The sequence below is a fragment of the Anser anser genome (genome assembly GCF_964211835.1).
Source record: "Anser anser genome assembly, chromosome: 14".
Taxonomy (NCBI): Eukaryota; Metazoa; Chordata; class Aves; order Anseriformes; family Anatidae; genus Anser; species Anser anser.
In genome coordinates this window covers 7,323,113-7,348,882 of record NC_139735.1, presented here as the reverse complement: position 1 = coordinate 7,348,882, position 25,770 = coordinate 7,323,113, and the positions used below count along the sequence as shown (strand labels likewise).

The 25,770-nt window shown below is 56.2% G+C and overlaps 1 protein-coding gene across 5 annotated transcripts in view; it reads right to left on the bottom strand.

Moving 5' to 3' along the window:
* The window catches only part of LARP1 (La ribonucleoprotein 1, translational regulator), a 45,415-nt gene extending 26,404 nt beyond the window's left edge, over positions 1-19,011 (bottom strand). For 2 of the 5 annotated variants that reach the window (XM_083798622.1, XM_083798623.1), the window contains exons 1-2: positions 18,547-19,011; positions 3,145-3,171 (exon numbers count right to left, since the gene is read on the bottom strand). In XM_083798622.1, the coding sequence (XP_083654748.1) occupies positions 3,145-3,171; positions 18,547-18,922 (403 nt within the window). In that variant the 5' untranslated portion in view covers positions 18,923-19,011. Of the gene's footprint in view, positions 1-1,722; positions 2,804-3,144; positions 3,172-5,874; positions 5,894-17,500; positions 17,954-18,546 lie in introns of those variants that run through there. The other 3 variants (XM_083798625.1, XM_083798626.1, XM_083798624.1) reach the window with 3 other exon arrangements.
* Positions 19,012-25,770: the final 6,759 nt, after the last annotated feature.

The following is a 25,770-nucleotide window of genomic DNA, read 5'->3' as shown; positions in this document are numbered from 1 at the left end:
CAGCTGCGGATCTGCTTCTCTGATTCTGTCTAAGAGCAGCAGCTCAGCTTGCGAGACCAAGATGACCATGCCACCACCAGCCAGAAATGCAGTCCCATCTCTCGGGGCAGGGGAAAGCAATTGTCCTGTGGTGGTTGGACCAGGAACTGCAAACACCGAGATTTAGGGAGGCCAGACCTAGGTCTCCCTCTAAGCAGCGTTGCTCTGGAAATCAGCTGAGCCCGTTTCAGGGTATGCTCTCCAGGCACAGAATAAAACATCCTCACTCAAGCCCCCCACCTTAAGTCAAAGGCAGCGCAACCCAAGCCTCTTCTCAGTAACCCTGATGTAACAAACACGGCCAGTTTCCTTCCAGGGCGCACAGCCACGTGGATCCTGCTACACAAAACACGCTCGCCCATCCAGGCGATTCCAGCGCCACAGGCGGCTGCCTCCCCTTTCTCAACACACAAAAAAAGTAAAAAGAGCAAAAAGCCCTTAATCAGAGCGAGCCTTCCCAAAGGAAGCTGAGAGCAGCCGGCTACAGAAGGGAGCGCAACACAGCGCTTTCTCTGCTAATTTAAAGATCCGTCTCCCCTCCTTTTCTTTACAAAGGACTAAAAACTGCTTCCTTGCAGCGGGAGCATCACCCACATCTCTTTATGAAGGAACTTCAACAGCGTTCGATTCAAAGTGGCGTTTATAACTCAAGGAAGGTGTATCGGGCTCTGCTGACAGCTCTCCAATGATCAGCTCAGGATGAAGACAACCAAAAAAATCATCAGGGGTAGTGAAAATGAGACAAAGAGCATCGCTTGCTGCTGTATGAAACTGAACCCCGCAGGCAGGTCTGGTCTCTGCATTTCAACAAGGGCACGGCAGTGTTACAGGTGTACAGAGGAAAGGAATTCTGCTGAGCAGAGGCAGCCCTTAGGAGGTGTGACCAGAAAGGCTGGGGTTCTCCGCTGCCGAGGGAGATAAGCTGAGTGCAGCGATGTCGGGAAGGCATCCCCTGACAATCCGGCAGCAGGAGCATCGCATGAAGCTGGTAGATGTGTCTGGAGCAAGCAGAAGTTCTTCGTTAAACAGCAGGCAGCAAACTTCAGCACCTCCTGCGGTGACATGTCCTGAGAGGTGGGCAGCCTGGTGGGGGGTTAGATGTTCACAGCTGACACGTCCACAGAGCGGAGACGTCTTCACAGCCCTCCTCTGACAACAGAAGTGGGGAGCACGAGTGGGAGGAAGCCTTTCCTCCTGCTTTGCCAACACACAAACGAGCCCAGCACACATTTCTCAAGGGTGCTGAGATCTCTCAGAGGTTCACCTGAGCTCCGGATCACGAGGTCTCAAGTGGCTTCTTCTGAAAAGCAACCGGCAGCTGCTGCAGCCTGGCTGCTCAGCGTGGGAGAAGACTGGGAACGGCTGTGCCAGACACGAGGCAGGCCCCTGGTAGTCTCTGAGGGAGCAGCTTTATTTCCAAATGCTGTTAAGTAACCAGGATGCAAACGCTGCTACCTTCCCACCTCCATTGTGCTTGCCCGTGACACCACGCTGAGGGCACAACGCCTCCAGCATCCTCACACCAACAAGCAGGTACACGCTCTGGGGCATGCTCCTGCTGCCGTGCCTACAAAATGGCTGGTGCTTTGGCTCAGGCTCCTCGCCCGTGCAGGTCCCAACCCTTTTACCACAAGCCAGCATCTTCGGTCACTGTGCTAAACGCTTCCTTGGGCAAAAGGACACCAGACTGGCCCGGGAGCACCCCGCTGGCAGCACCACCCTGCCCTCGGCGCATCCACACGGCTGTGTTTGGAGCCATCGGGGCTTCCAGGTGACTCGGCGCACGGGAAGAAGCGGCACAGCACTGGTTTTAAGGCTTTTCTCGAGAAGGCATGAGAAAGAACCGTGCGGTGTCAGAGCTATCATTAAGAGAAATCCTGCTTAAGCTTTCATTTATCTACTTAAAAATACAGAAGAGTGCCCCCCCCAGCTCTGCGGGCAATGTTTTCTGCGACCCTACTGACGCGTAACGCGCTTGCTGCAACGCACGCTATCGCCTGCCGCAGATGCACGCTTGTGCCCCACCCCGGAGCCAGCTGTGAGGGCCCACCACCAGCTGGAGCACAGAGCGTGGAGTGGTGCCAACCAAAGGCCATCTGAGTCTGCAGAACACAACACCCGATGAAGGCAGGGTGGAGAAAAGCATCTTACGAGGGGTGGGAAGAAGAAAGAAAAACCTCTGTGTCACAGAAATTTTTCTGTGCAGTCATCGCTCCATCCTGGCTTCAGACCTGCCGTACTCAATGCACGGACAAACACCTTTCCTCCTTCAACATCGTACTTAATATTTTGCTTCCAAGCATGTTCTGGAAGTGATTGAAATTGTGAAAAGCAACCCAAGCATTTGAAAGCCTTTCTAAAACCCAGAGGCATCTTCAGCAGCTCCAGTGGATCTCGTTGTGTATGATGGCCCTGTTAGCCAGCTAGAGCTCTGGAAACAAGTACACATGCACAACTTCCAACCCCCTGTTCAGTTCATGAAGTTGTCTCTGACGACACACCGGATCTCTCAAAAACAGTGTTAATTTTTTACTGAAACCAGCTTTAAGACAACGGAGCTGATTTTTGTACTTCCAAATCCTAATCATGCAGTGCTTCACCATCAGGAGCAATTTATCCTCCCGTTATTGCTGCGAACTTGGAAAACGTGATCCCATTGCAAAGCCTGAAATGTGGGCAGGAGGTGGACACAGTGATGTGACCATGGTTGCACGAGGCCGCTTCACCACAAACTGACCTTGATTCCCAATGCCTTTGCTATGGGACATCCTAAAGGCACTACAGCTCCTGGGATCACAGAGTCTGCCCGAGTGCTATCTCTGGGTAAAAGAAAAACCCCTCTGTCAGTCCTGGCACCCCAACGGTATCAGCCTGGAGGAAGAGCCCGTGACCATCACTACATGAAAACATGAACATATCACTTGCCATACAGAAATAACAAAATTTTAGTTTTTTTCCCCCCTTTTCTTTTTTTTAAATAATGTCTGTTGCATATTCCTCTACCAGTCATCTAAATTTGATTAATGCTGACTCTGCAGAAAGAGAAGTGCAGGAAAGACAGGGCAGAGGGAGGGCTGAAGAACTCCATTTTTAATTAATACATACCAGACTGGCCGTCAGCTGGAAATATATCTGCAAAAGAAAAAAAAGAAAATATCAGTATTGGTTGCAGCTGGAGCGCAAATCATATTTAAACGGTCCCTCCTCTCTTGATTTGTTTACTTTAGCTAAACAGAGGAAGTATTTTCTTAGTGTCCCAAGTTAAATATCAATCTAGCTTGGAACCCACCTCAATTCAACCACTTGTTGCGAGAAAGATTTTGAAGAAGTTAGTGTTTACTTGAACGTATTGCTCTCATTAATAACCTTCTGTGTTGGTTTCTAACAGACAGCGGTGAGGAATAAAAAGCTCGTGAGATGTCCAAAGTCCCACGCCACGAGCTAGCTGGTGACACCCCACTGCCCAGCATTACCAAATGGAGACCTGCACAGAGCACACCTTAACGCTGTGACCAGCCAGGGGAGAGCAGGGGGCAGCCAAATCCTGAGCAGGCACCCACCTCAGCACCCCCAGGGTGCTGGTGGAACATCACACATGGCCCTGGGCAATCGCCTTCCCGTTACAGATGGCTCTCAGCAAGTACAGCCCTCGGAGCAGAGCTGCTGGGGTCCGGAGGGGTTCAGGTCCCGAAGCAACAGCCTGCTCACCCCTCCCACCCCCGGGCAATTCCCAGTTAGAAGCACACACACAAAAAAAGGTCTCCTAATCGACCCTATTTGTCGCTGGAAGGATGATGTGTGCTGAACAGCTGGAGAGGATCAGAGGTAAGATTCATTCTTTGGAGATGCAGGCAGGACAGGCACCACGCGCGGAGAAACCCTGTAGATAAAGGCTTCCTAAGAAGCTATGAAAACAGCGTATTTCAGGGAGCAATACATTATACTTTCTTCAAGGAACTTGGAAGAATAGGGGGAAGGGAGGCTGCCAGCAAGCCAAGGTCCTCCTAGGACAGGGGGCAGGCCCCTGGCTCCAGCTTATCAGCTGCCCAAAACACACATTCAGCTGGAAAGTCACAAGAGTTGCAGCAAGGACTACCCCTTGGCAGGGCGCTGCTTTCTGGCCAGGGCTCAGCCAATGCAGGAGCTGCAGAAACACGCCCCTGCCAGCGAGCTGCTGCTTCTCTGCCCCTGACAGCGCAGTTCAAGGCGTCCTCAGGCAGGGATGCTTCCATCCCACTTGGGAGCAGCAGAAGCAAGTGGCAAAATAAATATAATAAAATCAAAACTCCCTCCGTCATCGTGCAGAGGGCTCATGGCCACGTTGGGTAAAAGCCAAAGGGTCCAGAAGAGCCTCCAAGCACCAGCCTGGAGCCTGTGCAGACTGCACGTTCTGCTGCAGCCCTCCAACAGCACTTCACCCAGGCACATCTAAACAGTCTGCACTTCTGTGAGGACTGCTGATGAGCTCAGGCTCCTACAACAACGAGCAGGAACACCCTGTGCTCGAGCCATCAGGTCCCAAATAAGAGGCCATCTCTGTTTTTCCCCGCTTGGGCAACTCTCAGCCAAATTCTCTGAGGAGAAATGAGGTGGAAGTGGTGGTTAACGCACATCCCACCCGCTTGGATCAGCTGGTGGGACTGGGTACCACCAAAAAAAAACTAACAGCTGAGAAAATAATACTGCAAAACACCGGTTGAGAAGAGGAACTCCTCTGTGCCAGCCAACGACTGCAGGCCTTGGCACACGATCCCCTCGGTGCGGCCCTGCCAGACGCAGCTCTCCAGCCTGCGTTCCCGGCAGCCCGGCCCACCAGCTCTTCCCCAGACACACCTTCAGCCCGGCTGGCCACCGCAGAGCCCACGAGAGGCCCGGGACACCCCTTCCAGAAGCCACAACTGCTGCCAGGTCCCCTCGGGGACGTTCCCTACCAGCTGTGCCCCAAGGCAAAGCGGGCGCTGCCTCCAGGCCGCTGCTCAGCTCACAGCCAAACCCTGGGCTCAAGGCGCACCAAGGCTCACCCGGCCATCGCAACTTGAGAAGTGGTGGAAACACCTCAGTGCCGTATGCCACTAAAAATCGAGGGGCCATGCATGCTGGCCAGGGGCGAATAAGGCTCATGTTCTCCCCCAGAGGCGCCAGCGTGAACCCCATTGAGGAACGGCACTCGCCTGCCCTCCAGCCCTCAGCCCCCCTGGCCGGGGAAGGCCGAGCTGAGCCCACCCAACTCATCACACCAGTAGCCGGGGCAGGTCTAAATCCAAGCACAGACTCAGACTGCTGGGCTCGCAGGCAGCTCCTCGCCCTGCAGGGAAGGAGCACGGAGCAATCTGTCCCTGGGCCTTGCTTTTCTGAAAGACAGAGGTGCTCGGAGGATGCGCACAAGGCAGGGCTCGGCAGGGACTGCCAGGCACAACATCCCTTTGGGACGCCTTCTTCCCTGCAAGCACAAGTGACTAGATTAGAAATTAGCCTGCCAATTAGAGGCAGCACCTGGTGTGCCCAAGAGAAGCCTAAATCTGGCAGCACTTTCTTTCCCAGGAAAGCCATGGGAGGAAGGCGGCAGAAACACGCGTGGCTGACAGGCCACAGACAGATCACTGGGGCCGCCTCCAAGGAGCCCATTTAAGATACTTCTGGACCGAGGCTGCCTGCCCCACTCAGTCCCTGAAGGTTACAAATCAAACACAGAGGACCCGAACACAGTGACCACACAGCTTTTGCTCAGGCAAAGCCTCAGCGCTGAAAGCCCACCAGCCCCAGGCCTTTCTCCCACAGCACACACACTATTTCCCCACCCGCTTCCCTCCAAGGCTCCCAAGGCAGGCACCCTACCGCAGGCCAGGGGACGATGCTCCGGAGCAGCTCCGCACCACTCGATCGAGGTTTCCCCACGCAGGAGAGGCAGCTTTGCCCCGACTGCCCCAGAGTTCCCCGCTACGCCCAGCCTCGCCGTGCCAGCTCAATGCAAAACCATCCCCAGGCAACCAAACGGGAAGGGGCGAGACGGCGCTGCTATCGCGATGCAAGAAAACTCGGGCCCTGTGGTCTCACATTTCCTTCCCCTTCTCGCAGGCTCTTTTGTCTCTCACCCTGGGCCCAAAAACCAGGAAGGCTTAGAGCCGGTGCCTTAGCAGGAGGATTATAATTACAACAGGCGGCGGCGATCTCTCCGTCACAGCGCCAACCTGCGCCGAGCCAGGTATTTCCCAAGCACGTTAACATCCCGCTCGGCTCCGCGCGTTCCCCTCGCGGCCCACATCTCAGAGGAAGCGAAGTTTCGTGCCTCTCCCTGCTATCAGCGCAGGGGGGTGGAGGAAAGGCGAGAGCAGGAAGAGGTCAAGGATGCGCGGCAGCTGGCAGGATGTTTGGGAGGGCGCTGAGCATCCCATTCAGCACCGCCACATCAGGGCGTGGGTACGACGCGGAGGTACCGGCTCTGAACACCAATACCCAGAGCTGCAGCACTGCAAGCCCAAGAAACGTAACTAAATTGAGGGCAGTCCTTCCTATTTTAGGTGCGCGGGGGGTTGGGGGGGGGGGGATACAGCATCACAATTTTTGCCTGGTGGTATTTTTAAAAAACAGAGGAGGAGACCGTGTGTTAAACTGGGGCATTTACAGAGAGCGGCTGCTGCATGCACACACAGACCCCCTCCCCAGGGGCTCATTGCCCACCGCTGCTATCCAGGTATCTGGGACAGCTCCAGGCAGGCTAGCCCATTTAGGAGCCCACATCTCCCCCCGCTCATTGCGGCACCACATTGCTCTGCCTCCCCCCAAGCCCCCACCCTCGAGCTACACTCGAGCGCTAAATTCAGACACCGTTGCTCCTTCAGAGCCTTCCCCCTACTCCGCCACCCAACCCGCAGCCACGACTGCCCAGAGGGGCGGCGCGGCCGCAGGCCGAGGACCAGCCCCGTGCACCCCAGGAAAGCCCCCGCGCCTCGTGTCACCACAGCGTGGCGCCTTGCCTCGCGGTGCCTGGCGAGGGCTGCTCCTCTGCCCGCTGGGGTACGAGCTGGCACCACAGCAAGGTCCACAATTATTCCCACAGGATCCATCCCCGCTGCCCCTGCCTCACCACGAGCAGCGGAGCAGCCCGCATCCTTCAGCGCTTCTTCCCAGCTACGGGAAGGCACCGGCTGATTTGCCCCGGCTTCGGGCCCGGGAAGTTGCAACTAAATCACCCTCCGCGGTTTGCAGACAAAAGACTGGGATGTGAGCATAAAAATGACCTCTCCAAGGTCACGCAGGGACTCAGCAGCAGAGATGTGACCAGAGCTTGGTCGTGATGGCTCAGAGGCTGCGGGGCTGCACGGACTGCCCAGGAGAGGGCCAGGGCAGGGAAATGCTGTCAGACGGCAGGATCACTGGGGACATCTCCTCCAGACCCGAGCTTCCACCCAGTGGGGACATCTCACTTCTGCTCCACGGGCAATTTGCTACGCAGGCAATCCTCCCGATGCTAACAGCACAGGCAGGGAAAAGGTCCAAATTACACAGTCCAGCATCTGCTGCAAAGAGACCAGAGTTCCTTCCATCTCTTCTCCATCCCCAGGCGACTTCTGAGCTCGGATCCTATCCCCCGGCTTCCCCTCGCAGGCCCGCATGGTGCCCGCACAGGTTCCTGAGACAGTTACAGGCCGCTTCAAAGCGGCGGAGAAGGGGGCGAGGTCTGCTAGGAAAAAGCAGCAAAGCAAGAAACCCAAACCCCGGAGATTAGCATGGCCAATTACGTCCCTCCTGAGATCTCGCTCGCTTCCTGCTCCCCTCCTTCCTTACCTGCCGAGCAGGCTCGGGGAGGGTCCGGCTCGCAGCCACCCAGCTCTTCCCCACCCTGCCCCGCTGCCAGGCCCGGGCAGCCACCTCCAGCGCCTCCAAACAACGCGCGGCTGTTGTAATAAGAGGGCTCCTCACCCCCGCAAAGGGAAGCTGAAGCTGGAGATGGGTGGAAGATCCTACCCAGATAAAAGGTCTTGCTCACCAATGTCGGTCAGGCCCGAAGACGCCTCAAAGGTCAGTTCAAGAAAAAGATGGAAGGAAAAAAAATGCAGAAGCATTCATCAGCTCCCAAATCCCTTCTTTGCAAGGGTTAGACCAGACTGTTAGACCCTCTGAAGTGGTTTTCTGATCTCCATCCAGAGCAGAGGCTCAGTTCCTTCTCTCACAGGTGGGCCACTACCTGGGGACACCCCAGTTGTCTGCGCTAAGAGGCTGACGAGCTCCAGGCAGCGTGAGCTCTGGCATTGATTTCCCACAAACACCTGAAATGGGTTTTCAGTGCAGAAATGACTGCAGCCTTGGTGGAGCTCACCTGGGGTGCCCCAGCTACCTTCATGTGCTTGGAAAGGAATGAAGAACTCCAGCCTCACCGAGCTGCAAGGGGAACACCCCCTGAAAAAGTCCCCTACTGCAAACTGAGAGCATTATTATCTGAGAGAGCTCCCTAGCTTTAGACTCACACCACGCACCCCGCTGAACTGGTACCTTTTGCTGATTGTAAGCCTCCTCCTGACTGCAGGGGAGAGGAGCCGACTGATGCCGTGACAGCACATACCCGAGCACAGCCACCGGCGGGACCGGCACCGTGCCTGGCCAAAGCACCTTTCGGGGACCTGCTCGAAAGAGGGGCCCAGGTCCCCTCGCCAGGCGTCAGCGATGCCAGAGGGGTTCGGAGGAATGTGCCTGGTCAGCCTGACCACAGAAAACGAGCGCTCTCCAAACAAACAGTCCTGCGAACCCAACGCTCACATATGCACAGACACACAGAAAATAACTGTAAGGTCACGGCTGTTTTTTCTCCCATCCACTTATCAGTGCTTGTACTGGAGAGAACAAACACTGATGTTCCCTGCCATTAACCCCTTCTCCCCTCTCCCCAAATGGGTGAGCAGCACGGCGCTGCTCCAGCCACCAGCCCCAACCCCTCCGTTCACGCATCAGACGACGAGCCGCGGAGAAAGCACCTTCAAAGACAGAGCAAGAGAAAAGCCCGATTACCGTTCCCATCAAGCAGGTGGTGAGCCAGCTCTCTGCCTCATGGCCCTTAATCACCTGTAAGCCTGAAGTGACACTGCTGGAAGCCTCCAGCCCCCCAGGAGGTCAGCCCAGACGGAGCCTACACCAGCCTAGGTCCGGCATAGCCACAGTCACCCTCCCCAAATGGTTCTTGAAGTTATTGGACATTGAACAAGCAGTAAAGTTTTAGGCATGACCAGGCAAAATTAACGTGCTTGGAGAGACTCTTGTTGAACTACAGTAGCCATTTTGGTGCAGCCCAGAAGCCAGCTGGATCCCACCCTATGGAAACTGATAGAGGACAGGGTTTCCCTATGACAGGCTTATCGCATACTGCTCTGCTCCACGCTTTTCTGCGTGCACATAAGGGCAGGCACCCTAACACACAACAGCGAAGTTTTGCCTAAGGACAGCGTGATAAATGGTGAGCAAGGCAAATCCTTCTCCCTGCAGAGGAGGAGAACCTCTCCACCACCCCACTGGGCAACCAGTAGCCACAAATTCATCCCCCAACAGCCCCAGTATCAGAGGTATGTCCGTGACACCAGGCAGGGATGCCATAAATCCCCATGAAAACCCCAGGACTGCCACCCAAGGCTCTCTCACCTCAGTGCTGCAGGTAGAGGGTCAAGCAAGGGGTCTATAGGATGCAGGAGGCAGCACAGTAAAGACAACAATTAAAATCCTTAACTAAATTTGAAAGCCTTAGGCTCACAGCTTATTTGAGACATTCCCCGCTCCGGTCCAGGCTACCTGGTTGGTTTTAATCAAACTCAGAGCTTTTCTGATCACCCTCCACCTTCGTCCTTCTCCGCTGTTAATTAGCTTAACTCAGATGTCAACTCCAAGTGAAGTACTCGAGTTGGCTGCCTGTAATCTGGTACGTCTCTTCCAAATCTTCTTCCAAGTTGTACTTACAGGTTTAATTCTATGCTTTAAAGATGAGGGTCACTTGCATCAAATTCCTCCCTGCTCAGAGTGCAAATGTCACATCCAGCATTCTCTGATTTGAAAAAAAAAACAAAAACCCACCACCATCACCACCAGAAAAGCAGCAGTATAACAGTTCACTTGGGATTGGGAAGCCGAAAAGGTATCAGTCCCCCTTTTGCTCAGCTCAGCGCAAGACCCTCTGCAGTGGATTTCCGCACACTCAGAAGACGCATTAGATCATATTAGGTACTCCCCCGAGCTTTCAAGGTTTAGCAGGGAATTGGAAACTGAAATTTAACGTGATTACAGCCAGGAAAGTCTCATGCTTTGTCATCCGAGCACATGGCGGAGCCACCTCTGTGATTCGCTTCCTGTCTTACGGGGTGGGATCTCAAGCACAAACACCCTATCGTCTCTCTACCAGAGAGAGTAAAAGCTCCTAGCAACATTTTTAGGATTCATTTTTCCACATTTCAGTGCCTGCTGCTATGGCCACATCATTTCTCTGTGTTAGCGTGTACCGGTATCATTCCTCACGCTCACTTCTTTGCTGTTTTCCCTTTGTGGCCGCCTGTAGGCACACAGACACAGTGAAGTACCTCGGCCACTCCTTTAAATCTCTTCCTGTGCTAGACGAGACCAAGGGCATTGCCACCTACAGGCACGCAGGAATTTGATATTAGGGGGTTTATTTTCAGGAGGCTTGTTCGGTTCAGGGGGCTTGACAGAAGCAGACATTGTTCCTGCACTGTGCTGACTGTGCAAATATCCAGAAGGGCTCCAGCAAAGGTAGAAAATCATTGTAATGAGAATCTCAACTGTCCTGCAGGAATAAATTCAGCGCTTCTTTTGCAACATTTCATACAAAAAAATGGAAGATCTGACCTTGAAGAATCCAAAGAAACTAATTTCCTGTAGTATAAAGCGAGTGTTGGCTTATCAAACGTTAAATCTTACTTAATTATAAATTCTATTTCATTTGTTTGCCAGCCTCCGTCATCTGTAAGCGTGCAAACCAGGCAGTTTGGCAACTAACATTTGGTACATCAATAATCGCTCATTTAGTCCCTAACCAGGCGCTTCCAAAGGCACAGTTAGGAGGGGTGGGAAGCAGGGTGAATTTAGCGTGAAGGCTGAAGAGATGTTGCAAATACTCCAGTTAGAGGTACTTAACGCCGTACCCACCATCCGGCAGCACCTCTGAGTTACCAGGCGGGTATGACGCCACCCCCCAAACCTCTCCCGTCGACCTCCCCACGCACCTTCCTCTCCCTTTCCCACCGCCAGAAGCCTCCCCTTTCCTCATTTTTGTGGCTTTTCCAACCCGATACTCGTCTCCCCGCATACTTCGGTCAGGAAAAACTCACCTCTTTTCTCAGCGTTTCAGACCGATTCCTATCTCCCGAACCTAGCCCTGACCCCCCCCCACCCCGTTCTCTCCACCTACCACCCGACAGGCGAGTGGGGGGGGCGGAAAATAAACCCAAAGGGCCTTGGGAAAGGAGGAGGAGAAGCGAGCCGTCCCCGTGCCCTGCCGCCCGCCGCCAGAGGGGCTGCTGCTGCTCCTGCTGCTCCCCGCCATGCAGCCATGCCCTGCAGACTGCAGAGTCACTCTGCGGGAGCGCCGCACGCGCCGCCGCCGCCGCTCGCCTGGAACAACGCGCCCAGCACCGTGCTGGAGACGCCGGTGCCGCTTCCTCCACGCCCCCCCACCCTGCAGCGACCCTCGGGGCTGTGCCCCCCACAGCCGCGGGTCCGTGGATCTGGATCGGCACCGGCACGGAGCACGTGTGTGCCGAGCCCTCTCGCCACGCGTTTCTGCCCTCCCTGCCCAGCTTTCCTATCGCTGCTGAAGTCCGGCTGGCGTGGCGAGGGTGTGAGCGATGTTGGCAAGCTCTGTCTGAGCCCCCGCGGTTCTTCCAGGTGCCCCAAGGACCTCCCTGGCTAGTGCTGTCACTGCCACCAAGGGCTCTTTCTGCACCACAAAAAAAAAAAAGGAAAAAAAATGCCGTGGAGCACCAGAGATGCTTCTCTTCCACGACCGCCCTCCTGGGGCAGGGACTCTGCTCCTGGGCCTCGCTAGAGGCCGGGGACACTCTGATGAGAGGGTCGAGGATGGAGAAAGGCAATGGTGAGACCGCCAGGTCCCAGCCCAGCTCCGCCTGCCACAGCAGCAGGCTGCGGAGCTGCCTCCAGGGGTGCCAGCAAGGAGGCGAGCTCGCTGCCTGGGAACGCAGCGCCCAGAGCAGGCTGGGCTGCACGGATACACCTCGGTCACAGCCCCGCCACCCCAGTCAGGGCTCGGCCATCTCCGAAACAAACGGCGGCTTCCAGCTGACCCAGGGCTGCCATGGTCACCTCCCACACGCCGCCAGCACCAGGCTATCTGCAGCTGAGATCTCCGCCAGTCCTTCCGACTTGTGACCGTGGAAAGAAATAGGATGACTCAGAACACAACACCAAAAAAACATCGCAACCGCCGGGAAGCGCTGCCTGCCACGTGTTCCCATCCGGCACCACAACCCAGAAAGTGTCGAGGCAAGCGGCTGCTCCTAAGTCAGCTTTGCCCCAGAAGGACGCTGAAGGTAAACCGCTGTTAATGCAGGTATTAGTCCAGCCAACTCAGGGCCCTTCCTCCCTCTCCGTGCAAGTCCCAGCGGAATATCCTCGAGCACAGGGAGCGTTAATGCTGCACGAAGAGCTCTTGACCCTAGCACAATCCACAGCAAGCTTCACACCTGAGCTAGGCCGGGCGGCCGCCAGGATGGCTTCTGCAATTCCATCACCAGCCCGCTGTGATCCTGGGTTTGGCAGAGCTACCACGTGCCCGGCGCCGATTTGCTCGGAAAAGGCAACGCACTGTGCCCCCAGGAGCCCCCCAGCCCCGCTGTACAAACACATGCCCTGACAGAGGAAGGTCAGGCAGGAGGGCTTTCTGGGAACCTGCCGTTACAGGATGCGCCTATGTTTGGAAACACGGTGACGCTGTACTTGGCCACGGTTCCCACAACCCTTCCCAAAAAAACGTACGTCTTGTGCGGCCTTAAAACTGCCATCACACCCATTTCGTTCCAAACGCCTCGTGCCAGTTCGCACTCGCTGCTGCGGCACCCCCCGTGCACCCACGCCTCCCTCCAGCCAACCCAGACCCATCCCGACCTGGGACTCTTCCCACAAAGAACTCCGATAATTGATTTATTCAAGGGCAAATTCAGTTCCCATTTGTTCTGGTCACCAATTATTGTTGCCTAAATACACAAACCGCTGCGTTAAGTTCTTGTAACACTGCAGTAACTTCTTAGAAGCCTTTCTTTACCTCTCCTCTTACCTGAAACCACGCAGCTCGATCACCTGCTACTAGAGGTTCACATTAGCCACTTTTATTTCAGCGCACGGAGAAAAATTTCCCAACCCCACCTGTAGATCACTGACGAGGTCCAGGACCTACAGAATGAGTTTGGGACCGAAGCACTGTCTTGAGTGAAGACAACAGCAAAAGCAGAGGTGGCCACGCTGGAGACCACACGGCACACGGATTCAAGCCACTGGTAGTACATCAGTTCAGGCTTCAGTGCCAAAACCACCGGATAAATAACATTTCAAAGGCCATAATGTAAACGTGCCTCATGGCTGGGAACGAACAAAGCTCACCGCTCCCAATCGGACTGGGAGAGCAGAGCAAGAAGCCTTCCCAGCTCTGCCACCAGTTACCTATGAGACCCACAGCGAGCGCGGCAGCTGCACCTGGGTTTACCTGGCTGCTGTGCTGGGAGCAGGGCTCCTCCGAGAGCCGCGCGGTCACAAAGGACACCGCAATCCTCCGGCAGCATGCAAGCGTATTTATGTTTTCATTAAGGTGATTATATTTTTAACGCTTGCTGTTTGTAGCTGCAGTAACTGTAAGGATTAAAATATCTAACCTGGTGCGGAGAGCACAGCTTTCTACTAAAACGCCCGTTCCTTATTTAGCCAAACGAGCGCTACCACTAAGGTGGGATCGGAGATTCCTTACAGAGTAGTTTCAAGCGTGCAAGGAGAAACCTAACTCCATCCAAGTCGGCATTTGGCATTCCCCTGAGGACAATTTCACACTATTTGAGCATAGTGAAAGGATCGGGTGTCATAATTTGGAAGCCAGAGCAGAGCACTGCAGCCCAGCGCCCCGATTCCCAGCCCTTTTTGCACCCGATTCGCCCTTCCTCCGTCCAGCCCCACGATCCCAGATGCGATCCCAGCGCAAACCCCCGTGGTATCACAGGCAATAAAACACCTGAAGGAAGAGTTGTGGGAGTGAAAGGGATGGCTGGTGAGGATCACCCAGCAATACCTCGTGGCTGGCAGTCGGGAACCAGAGGTCCAGGTGGAAAAAAAGCACCAAATCCCAGCAACCGTGGCCCATGAGTCAGCTCTCCAGCAGCCGCGCCGCGCTCCCCAGCCTTCCCGAAACAAACAGTGCACAACAGGGCAAAGGTCCAGCACAAAGCTGAAGGGCAAAGGCATGCGGGGGAGGGAGGGAAAGCACCAACCTTCCTTCACGTTTTGGGAGCAGGGAGTTCCAGCTGCCCTCGTGCTCCCCACCGAAACGGGAAGCGTTACTCAAAAGCGAGTTGTGGGATCGGAACAAAACCGTATGGCAGAGAGGAAACTTGGGGCGACGGGGGGAGGACTCCTGCTGCGATAGCAGCTCTGTTGCAACCAACAGCCAGAAGAGCTCCACAATTACGTGCCACGACAGAGCAAGAATTGCCCAACACTTTGGAAATAGGTGTGTGCAGCTCTACCCTGCTGGATACCCAGGCAGGCAGATGTGCGTGTCTGCTCCGAATGTGAAGAAATGCCAGGGGTAAAACAAGCTTCCCATACAGCTTATCTCCTGCACTGGAGGCTGGTTTCAAGGAAAGCCCTTTGGGGAGTTAGTCAGCGAGGGGTGAGAAACTCCCGAATTGTTCTTTCCCTGCCTCCTCCTCGGTACCAGCCATAAACCACCGGGCGCCCTCTGAAGTCGGCTCACCTCCGGTGCCTGCTGCTAGGAACTAAGGTGTGCCTTCTGCAAGGCGCTGCTTATCCTCCCCCTGCATCTGCCGAACGGCAGGCAACAAACTCTCTTCAAGAAACTAGAGCACCTCCTGCACCTCCACCAGGAGATACCGGGTGCTGCTTTCTCACGGCGGAGCGTCTGCAGCCAGGAGGAAAAACGGCAGAAAAGTTAGCGCAGACAAAGCTCGCGGTGCCAGCCGTTAAAACCTGGGTGTTCTTACTTCCAAGACGTAAACGGCTTTAAAAATTAAGAAGCGCCAAGTGCCTTGATGCAACGTTTCTTGAAAGAAATCCAGAAGGTTTTCAAAACGGGGTGCTGTTAACACCTGCCTGCACCAACGCTTGCGTCATCACCAGCGCTGGTGCTGGGCACAACGGAGGAGTACAAAATGTTCCAGAAGGTCGAGCTGTCTCAACTGCAAGCCACACTTCTTCTCCTCCTCTATAGGAGAATTTGGAGAAAACATTTCAAATCTGGTTTATAGCCAAAAGCACAAAGCTGTTTTTGTCAGAAAGTGCTTCCTTCGCTGCTGCGCGCACACTCCCTCCCGTCATGCCTTCGCACGTCAGGCTCCGGCTACGCTGCTTTCCGTGATAAGGGGACGTACAGCAACTCGCCCGCAGCCAGGGGACGGTCACACAGCCCTCGCTACTTGATCACCGGAGAGCAAAAACGAGGGCTCGTCACCAGCCTTGTCAGCGTCCCTCACGAGCAGTACGTCCTAACTCAAGCCTTGCCACTCTGGACGCGTTCCTGTGTTACTCCACAGCTCCAAGGACCCCCCCCCTTCCCACCCGAAACGCACGCCGACGAAGGCAGTGCGCACCTCACCGAGCGCCAGGGAGCTTCTCTGGTGCGCCCCTCCGCCAGCGCCTGAGCCCCCGCTTCCAGCATCAGCGGTATCGCTGTCGTCTGACCCGCTCTGATGGCTGCTCCACCGAACGCCACGCTGCCGTGCTTTCGGGAGGAGGGGCTAAGCGGCGAGGAGAGGCTTTGCTTCGGCAGTCCACCTCCCTGAGCAAGCAGGAACGTCTAACTCCAACTTCCCACCGCAGACCTCGCTGCCAGCCCTCGGCGTACCCCACGACCGCTGCGGCAGGTACGCGAGCCGTCCAACCCTGCAGATGAAGCCTAATCCACCAGATCCAGGCAGCTCTCCAGCATCTGCCCCCGCCGTGCATCCAACCTCCCCAGGTGGCGTTCAGCTGCAGGAAGTCAAGCGCCTCAAAAACCTGCACGGTCCCGTGGCTTTGCCAAGCTCTTCCACGTCTGTGTTCAGGCACGGGCAGCAAAAACTCACGACGACCTTGAACGTGGCTGTTTTATCTGTGCCAGAGCTCAATCCCTTCACTTTTATAAGCACTGCTTCCAACACAGATCAGGTGAACACCTCAAGGAGCATGTCTCGTCCATTAAATCTGCTCTACAGGCCTATGATTAATACAATCATTATAAAAAAAATTAGGGCTTTCAAAGCCTGTAAAACAAGTCATAGAGGGATCTCTGCATCTTTACAGAGCTGACCTGACACTCGCTGGCTCCTGGGTCTCCTCGCTACCCCTGGCAGGATCAGGGCTGGCAATATTTAGGACCTCTGCACACAAGCACTGCGCTGGGAGCACAGCTTGATTGCAACCCCTGGTTTTCTAGGCTATGCTTAAGAACTAAGAACATTTAGTAGTGCCCTTCCACAATTTATGAGCACCCAACCCGTTTCATGTGTACGAAGAAGCCACTTTTCTTGGGTGATCTCCTCCCTGGAGGTCACTGCAAGCCCACAGCTCACCTCACCAGCACGTCCCCTGCACAAACTCACGTCCCAGCCTCTTTCTGCAAGCATCTGCTGTCAGAAACCCTCCGCCCAAAGCGGCGCAGACACGGCAGGAGCCCCCAAACTCTCCAAGAGGGCACTCGGGCAAAGGGCCGCTACACGACCCTGCCTCTCGTGGGAGCGAGCCAGCCGTGTTCGCCTGACACGTTTTCTCTGCTAACGAAGCAGGCGGCCGAAGAAACAATGCCCTGAGTGCGGGAGAGCCGAGCGGCAGCGTCCGGGGCACCGCAGGAACCAGGCGCTGCTGCCAAGCGTCACAAAACCAATTCCATTATTTGAACTCCTCCGGGAATAGCGGGACAATCGGGCCAGGCCCTACTAAACCCCATGCACTGCGGGATTAGCCCCTCACCCTACCGCAACAAAAATCATCCGGGGCACCGCAAAGCCACCGCATGCGTCGCCCGGTGCTGGTTTGCGCCCCAAAGTCCTGACCTCCGAAGGGCCTGCAATCGCCTGCACGGGCTTTGGAGGTACGCCCTTGTATTCCTGCACCTTTGGGTTGATTTCCAGGGAGCGTGGCGGGGCCCGGCTCCCACACAAAGGAGTGATGCGGCCAGCTGCGTGTCACAGCGCACCAGGCCGCCGCGGACGGCAACGCACGGCGCCAGGCCCCCAGCAGGCGCGGACGTTTATACCTGGCGCACCGAACTTCTCCTCCTCGCCACCGTTCCGCCGACAGCTTTCCAGGTGGGAAGCCGCCGAGCCGAGCCTCGCCGCGCCGTGCGCCTTTCCGAGATCAATACCTCCCGATGGATGAATCAGCGCGCCAAGCCTCGCGCGCCGCTCTTGCAAAAAACACCCCCAGCGTGCCGGGGAGCCTGATGTCACATCTGGCAGCAGCGGGGCCGCCGAGGTAGGCCCAGGAAAATGAAAAGTGAAAACTTCAGCCTCGTCCCACCCCCCCGAGCAGCGATTTCACCAGGGGCGAGCGATGAAGGCGGCGGCGGCGACGCCCGTGGAGGAAAATGGAGTTCTGCAATGCCGGCCCCGCGTCAGGGCCCTGCTGCCGGGGCTCAGGGAGCCGAGGGGAGGCCGCGGAGGGAGGGGAGGCTCCGGGGGGGTCCTGCTGGTGGCCGAGGGGCCGCGCCCGGACCCCCACAATACCGGGAGGGGAAGGGGGGGGGGGGGGATAAAAAGGGAGGAGGGGGCGGCGGGTGGGCAGAGAAAGGAGCCGCGCACGTGGGGAGGGCCGGGCGGGGAGCCCCCCCCCCCCCCGGGGGGTGTGCGGGCAGAGGTGGGCGAGGGTGAGGACGAGGAGGAGGAAGAGGAGGAGGAGGAGGCCGCGCTCCCGGGGAAATCACATGCTCGCCGCCAGCCGGGGAAGCAACCACGTTGCCTGCGCGGCGGCGGAATGCTGGGAAGGGGAGGCCGCCGCCGCGTGCCCGGCCCCGGCCCCGCCGAGCACCCCCAAAATCCGCCCCCCAGCGCCCTCCCCGACCCCCCCCTTCCCCCCTGAGCCCCCGATCTCCCCCCCACCACCACCTCTGCCCCTTGCCTCCGCCGCCCCCTTCCCCCCGGAGGCCGCGGCGGGGCCGGCCCCACGCTGTGCCGCATGGCGCGGCCGGCCGGGGCGCGGTCGGCGCTGCAACCCCCCCCCCCCCCAAACCTCCACCCCCCCCCCAAACCTCCCTCCCCCCCAAAAAAAAACCCCAAACCCCCTCCCCTCCCCGGCTGCCCCTACCTGGAGGCGACTGCCCGTTGACCGCCAGCGCGGCGGCGTTCTTCGTCCAGGGGTTCACCTTGGGCGGGGGGGCCTCGATGAACTCCCGGCGCCCCCCCGCGCCGCCCCCGCCGCCGGCCTCGCCGCCCTCCTCGGGCTCGGCGCCCCGCAGCAGGCTCTCCTTCTCCTGGTTGTTGCTCTCCTCCTTCTGCTGCTTGGCGCTGGGCGGCCGCGGAGCCGCGGGGCCGCCGTCGGGGCCCATGGGCTGCTGCTGCTGCTGCTGCTGCTGCTCGCCCTTCTCCCGGCCGCCGTCCTGCGGCGGCTTCAGCACCAGGGCGCGCTCCTCGGCGGGCAGCAGCGGGGCGCCGGGCAGCAGCGCCTCCACCTGCGTCGCCATCTGCGCGCCCCCGCGGGGGGAACTCCCCTGAACGCGCCCCCGAGCGCCCCCGCCGCTGCTGTTACCCGGTCCCCCCCCCCCCACCCTCCCTCCCTTCTCTTCGGCGGCGCCCCGACCCCCCCCCCACCCCCTCCCGGCCGGCCGCAGCAATATGGAGACGCGCGGGGACCACGCGACTGCCGCGGGGGCGCGCACCGCGCCGCCCCGGCCCGGCCTCCGCGTGCCCGAGAGCGTGCGCGCGCCCGGCCGGCGGCTAAAGGGAAAGGGAGGGGAGGGGCGGGGCGGGGAGAGGGGCGGGGCGCGCCCCCGCGGGCCGGCCGGCCGCGCGCACGTGCCTGATGCAACGGCCGGGCGCGGGAGGGGGGCGCTTAAAGGGGCCGGGGGGGGGGCGGGGGGAGCGCTGAGGGGAGAAGGGGGGCGTTGGGGGGGGGGGGGGAGGCAGGGCCCTGAAGGTCTCTGTGGGGCACCGCGGTGCTGTGTGGGGCTGGGGGAGGCGGGGGGGTGTCCGGGGGGATGCCCGATCCTAAAATGGGGGCTGCTGGTGGTGAGCTGCCCCGCGGTGAGGGTGTTGGGGGGGGGGGGTTGAGGAGGAAGGCTGAAGAGGGGGCGGTGGGATGGGGGTTCATGGCTGAAGCAAGAAGAGGGGTCTCTGGGAGGGGGCTCCGCGCCTCACACCACAAAATGGGCGCGCTCCTGGCTGTACCCCACGCGGTGACACAGGGCCAGGCATCGGATGAGAGCGGGTTGTGTGGACTTCAGGGGGAGGTCACAGACCAGAGGTCCGCGAGGACAGCGTGTGGCCCAGGAGGGTTAAATGTGACCATGAGAAAGACCGGTTGGTGAAGGTAACCGGGAGAGAGTGGCTTGGTCCCTGTCATAGGCTGACCGCGCCACGTCAAAGCACATGAAAAAGGCGAGCGTGAGCCTCAAGTGCATCAGAAGCTCTTTATCCCATTACAGCCGGCACTGATGAACCTTCCTCTGGAGCAGTGTGTGTAATTGTGGTTATCCACATTCAAGGATGATGAAATGGAGCAAGGACTACAAAGATGATTGGGGAATGCAATGTGTTTCATGGAAGGAGATTAAAGGACTAGCTTTTGTACCCAGCAAAACCTGCACACTTTCATTTGAGGAGGTTAAAACACCTGATTAATCTCTCGCTGACGGAATGTTGCTCGGTCGTGATTGTCTCTAATGTCCTCGGTCCTCGTCCCTTAATACTTAAAGAAGGCCAGGCAGAGAGTCCAAATCCTGCCTGTACCTACACACAAATTACACACACACAAAAGGCAAGGCGTAATGTCAAACTTGCACTGCTGTTGTTATCATGCAGCAAGACTTGATTCACAGTGGCTCTCGGTGACGCTTTGGTTCATAATAAGCCTTGCACCAGCCTCTTCTCTCCAACAAAGAACACGTACTCCACTTGTACCCAGAGATGCTCATCCAGAAAACCTGGCTTTAATACAGCTCCAGTGAGGCATCTGTGCAGACCCCTCAGGAAAACTGACAGCATGACAAGGCTCTGTGAACATAGCTTCCAGCTGATGGTGTGTGGAGAAGGATGAAAAGCTGATTTCACAGCTTGACTATCAGAAGGAAAGGAGAGGCAAACGTAGCTTAGCATCTCGTTCAGGAGGGCGACAGAATCAAAGGTCTGACAGACCCCCAGAGGAAGGAGTCTGGCTCTCAGAGATTCTCTGCTGAGACTATTTTGGCCTCCTGTGTCCCTTGATACCCAGCCCCAGGTACATGACCTTATTCCCTAGTTCTTCCCTCAGCCAGCACAGTTCACGTTTCCAGCCCTGAAACCAGAATGGAGCCTGAGGAAACTTCCATTCCCACCCAGGCTTTAAAAAAGGTTTTTCTCTCTCAGGATCCTCCTGGCTACCCTCAGGTTAGAGAGCACACTTGTGTGACACAGCGTCACCATGTACCACAGCCTCAGGGATCACCAGCATGTGCCACGGCCCCAAATACCATCTAAGAATCTGTCCAGTACAGTTGCAAAAGGAAATTTATGTAAGTTGATTATAACTCTAGAAGAGGTGGCTGCTGGCCTTGCTGCCAGGCTGAATATCCAGAGCAGATGTTGTCATATCTGAGTTGCAACAACAAGGCCACGTCCTATACTCCTGATAGTCCCGTCCCATGTCTCCCAGCGGGTCTCTACTCTCTCATAAGCTTAGCTCAGGGACTACACATCTCCTGGCCATTTGGGCCAGCCTCCCCTCTGGCCAGGCTCCCTCATTTACCCTCTGCAAGGAGTGGGTCCTCCGGCGGTGAGCACAACGCGTTGCCGGTTGAGGAGCAACGTTGCGGGCTGCACTGGGGGGACGTGCAGCCTGGTGGGGTCCCTTTCCCCTTCCCCCAGCCGGGGTGCAGCGTTACTGCGCTCGGGCCCCTTGGGACATGCGGTGCCGGCCTCAGCTGGGCAGCAGATGACAGCCTGCGCTGAGCAGCTCTGCTGCCACGTGAGCAGGAAGCGGCCCGCGGTGGGCGAGAGCCAAAGTGGCTCAAGGGCTGCAAGGCAGGAGCGAGTCGGGTGAGTCTCGCGCTCCACGCTCGCTCCGTGGTCAGCCAGACCAAACCCTGTCATAGTTTTAAATGTTAAAAGATAAATTAATGGGCGAGAGGGAAGAAAGGGAAGTGTCCGCGCAAGCAGCCGAGCCTGTGTACAACCTTTATGCACCAGCCAAGAGGACAAATTGCCTTGCTGCCCTCGGTGGCCGCCTCTCAGACACCGATGCCTTACGTAAAGGGAAGCTCCTGCCCAGTTCTGCAAGTGAGCTGTGCTCTGCGCATGCAGACTTGAGTCAGTCTAAACAGACTGGCAACGTCTAGCAATCTCCAGGCACCACGGTCCTCCCTCGGTGTCCTCACCTATGCCAGGCCCATCTCCCCTTACTCTGCCCAGCAGGCAGCATTTACTGCGTCGGTAGCTGGAATTTTCTCTTCCCGGGCTCCAGGGACGTGCTGAGAAGCAGCCAAGAAGTCGCTGCATTTCTGCGGCACTGGGAACGAATCCAGCTCTGCTTTCCCCAAATTCGACGAAAGCACCAAGCCGTCATCCACAAGCCTGCCTCTCCAGCTAATCCTTCACCCCGGCCGTGTCCCCGCGCCTGCCTGACCTCGCTGAGTGGCTGCGGGGCTGCCTCCCAGCCCTGTGCTTCTTGCCTCAGTGCACCACTGCAGCCAGCCGCCGAGCGGGCTCCGAGGAAGCAGTCTCCGGGGAAACTCCTCTGCCGGCATCAGCAGATGCAGAGCTGAGATTCGGGCAGAAGTTCCCAGCCTCCCTTGATCTGAGCACAACAGCTTACTTATTTCTCCCTGAATGAAGCATGGCCTGCATATTTATCACAGACACCTCGGCTGCTTTGACACCGGCCTGTAGATATAAAGATGCTTTGATGGTGGCCGTTAACCTCTCGGAGCACTTCTAAGTCTCACCTGACCCTGAATATCCCCAGCTTTGTATCTGCCAGGCTGACGACCTCGCCTGGGGCAGTGATCCTCACTTTGGGAATAGCTTTAATTCAGCGGCAGCGCTTAGGCCTCCTGCTAAGGGTGTGTGCATGGGGAAGGCTCAAAGCAGCGGTGACTGATGTACCCCTTAGCTACACCATCCCATTCCTGCCAGCTGATGTTATAGCTCAGCCCCCTTCTGCATATTCCAATTGCCTGATTTTATCTATATTCATACAAGTACAGTGTGTGGTTTTGACCTGAGTTGAGCAGTTTGAGCTGTTCCCCTTCAGCCCCATGCATTTTTCCCCCAGCCCTCATAAAACCCGCAGCAAGTTGCTGAGAGGCCAACAGGGTGGCTGATGTTTTAAACCGAGCTCCTGACGCATTGAACCGTTCAGCTGATAGACTTCAAACAACCTTTACGTTAACAGTTTTTGAACTGCCTGGTATTTAAGATGATATCAACACCCCTGAGCTATTAGTGGCCAAACCATGAGTGTGTTTCTCCTGAAAGAGATGTGTTTGTATGTAACTCACATTAAAAAACAACAACAACAACAAAGAAACATCTCTTCCACCCTCGTTCCCTCCTCAGCAACATGAAAACCAGATCTGAGCCCGGCTAGACATCACGGGGCGTAAAACGACAGCAGCTACGTTAGCGAGTAGCAGAGCCTGACAGGCGCTGGAGACGGAGGTTCAACGTGAAGAGTGTTTTACAGGGTTTTGCTTTAGCTGTAATCTGCTCCTCGGTGCCCGTGAGCAGCTGCAGCACACTGGGTGTGCTCTTGATCACATCCTTTTCCCCTCCATCCCAAAGCTGTGCCAACCTTGCAGGTCGTTTGGACCAGGAGCACACTTTTGAAGTGAATCTCGTGGCCATTCCCCAGTACCTTCACCCCACTTGCTCGGTACCAGCGAACGGTGATCGCTCTGACACCTGACGAGGCCACCAGATGCAAGCCCATGCTTTAAACATGAACACCAGAACATTAAGGATCGGGGACCTTAAAGCTTTCAAAAAGAGAAAGGGGATTTTGCCAAGAAAAACCCAAACTTCCTATCCTGAGTCATATGCTTTGAATTATTTACGTAGTTGTTGCTGCTCTGTGAATTCTGCCAGGCAGGGACGCTGTGCGGGACGACACACTCAAGGTTATGCAAATTCTTCTCCTTCGCATTGCTGCCCTCTGACTCATTCAGCTGGCCCAGATATTTGCCATATCTCTTCTGCTCCCCTGAGACTTGCAGATTCAACATGATCGATCAAATCGCAGGGCTACCTTTGACATCCACAGAGAAAAGATTTTCCGAAGGACACCCAGATCTTATTTGTGAAGGGAAAAGCTCGCGCTGTGGCGTGCTGGTGCGGAGCCATTCCCAGGTCTCTGTGCCACCAGTGACGGTGCTGAGACCTAGAGGGGGATTTTCTCTTTCGGACAACCTGACGGCTCGCCATTGAAAAGCACCAAGCTTGCCCTAAGGATTCTCATCAGGAAAGTGTAAAGGGACTGTTTCAGTCCTGGTTCCCTCCCGCACAGGGAGGAAAGCCCAAACGCTGGTGCTGGTTTGGAGCCCAGCAGTGACTGGGGCTGAGGTCAGGCTGCCGCCAGCCCGCGTCACCCGGCGGTGGCAGGTGCCTCCCAGCCCCAGCAGACACAAATTAGCGGCACACTGTGGCCTTCACAGAGAAGTTGAGTATTTTAAAAGGAAACACCCCAAACCTTTTATTCTGCTATTTAATCGGAATATGCTGAGTGCTCCCGGACAGTCCCGTGGTCCCTTTATATCTGCGGCCAGGTGATTCAGAGAGGTGGAAGATACTCCCTGGCTCTGAGATGAACGTGCTTGTACCCTTGTAGCAAAACATACGAGCGATCAGCAGGAAGACAGAGCGCATCCGCACTAATAAGTAATTTTCAACCCGCGTAATAAAATGGCAGACACTAACGAGTTCCATTACATTCCCATTACAAAGTGCTTTCGCTTAGCAGGACTCCGCAGCCCAGAGGCTCGGGCTCAGCAGCCCGACCTCGCAGACCAGCCTGGCAGCACCGCGCTGCTCGGGCCCCGTGCCCCACCGCTGGGACGGAGACCAGCTTGTGTCCGCTCTGCCGAGCCCCTCCTCAGCTCATGCACATCTTCTGTCCTCTGGAAAACGGTGTGGCAAACAGGTTTGTGTCGACAATGCTCTGCGTGTCTTTTCCTGGTGTTAAGAAGTGACATTTAAAGGAAAGTAAATATCCCAGAATTAACCATCTGAAGGCTGCTCGGCAGTTTTTACATGTTTTTAATAAATTGATTGAATGGGAAAAAATATATCTAATGGTAGGTGACGGCTTTTATCATCACAACTTTTTGCTCCAAAAGTCAGAGTTCTTGTGGGACTCTCCTAAAGCCAATAAATAACTTTGTCTACTTGAGAAAAATTGTGGAAACACTCCCCCTCCCTTGTTATTGATGATATTGGCTACAGAAGGCCATACCTCCTCTAGACGAGAATTTCCCACCTTGTATACTTTGCTGTGGATATATCAGCCTGAGGCTGCTTAACTTATCCCCTAAGTTATTTCTGTTTCCAGGTGCTTTGGAAAACACAGCCGAAGCTGACCACTGAGGCTGATATTTTCTGAAATGGAATATTTACCTGCCAAGGACACTGCTTCCTCCTCCCCCTGCACCTCCTCCGCATTCAGAAATTTCAGCAAAAATCTTTCAGACACTTTTGCAAACAGAGATGAGGTATAAAAGTTTTAGCATCATTTTTCAGAATGCCTTAAGGTCTCCGTTCCTCAGAGGAGACATCCAGCGTCCCCTCCCAGGACGTGCCATTCCCACCGAGAAACAAAGCAGGCTGGAAATGGGCTGCGAGTCCCAAGAGCCCGCGGTTCTCCTGCCAGGAGCACCTCGTGCTAGAGCTGGCTGGGGACGCGCATCTTGCTGCATCGTGCCTGATGTGCAGGGAGGCACCAGCCAGCAGCTGGTCCGCGGAGCTCAATTAATTCAAGTGGCAGCAGCTTGCGCAGGTGCCCTAAAATCTCCCAAAGACCCAAGGTGAGAATCGATAAGATTTACGAGTGGGATTCCCGGGATATTTTCCTGGGGATATTTTTCTCTAAGCACCTAAGGATAATTAACAGCCAAAAGGCTCAGAGTCAACCACCAGTGTTATGAAATACTGAATCAGGGGCAGCTCCCAGCAGCTTCATGCTGTCCCTTTGCAGGTTGCAGGTTCGCAACAAACCCATGGGCAGCGCATGGCCGCAGATTCTCTCTTTTCCCATGGGAGTCCTGCTGCTTTCAGAGGCTGGTAGCTATTTAAATATTGTTTTACCCCTCTGCAGTCAAAGCAAAGCCCTGGGCCTTGCCATTCAAAT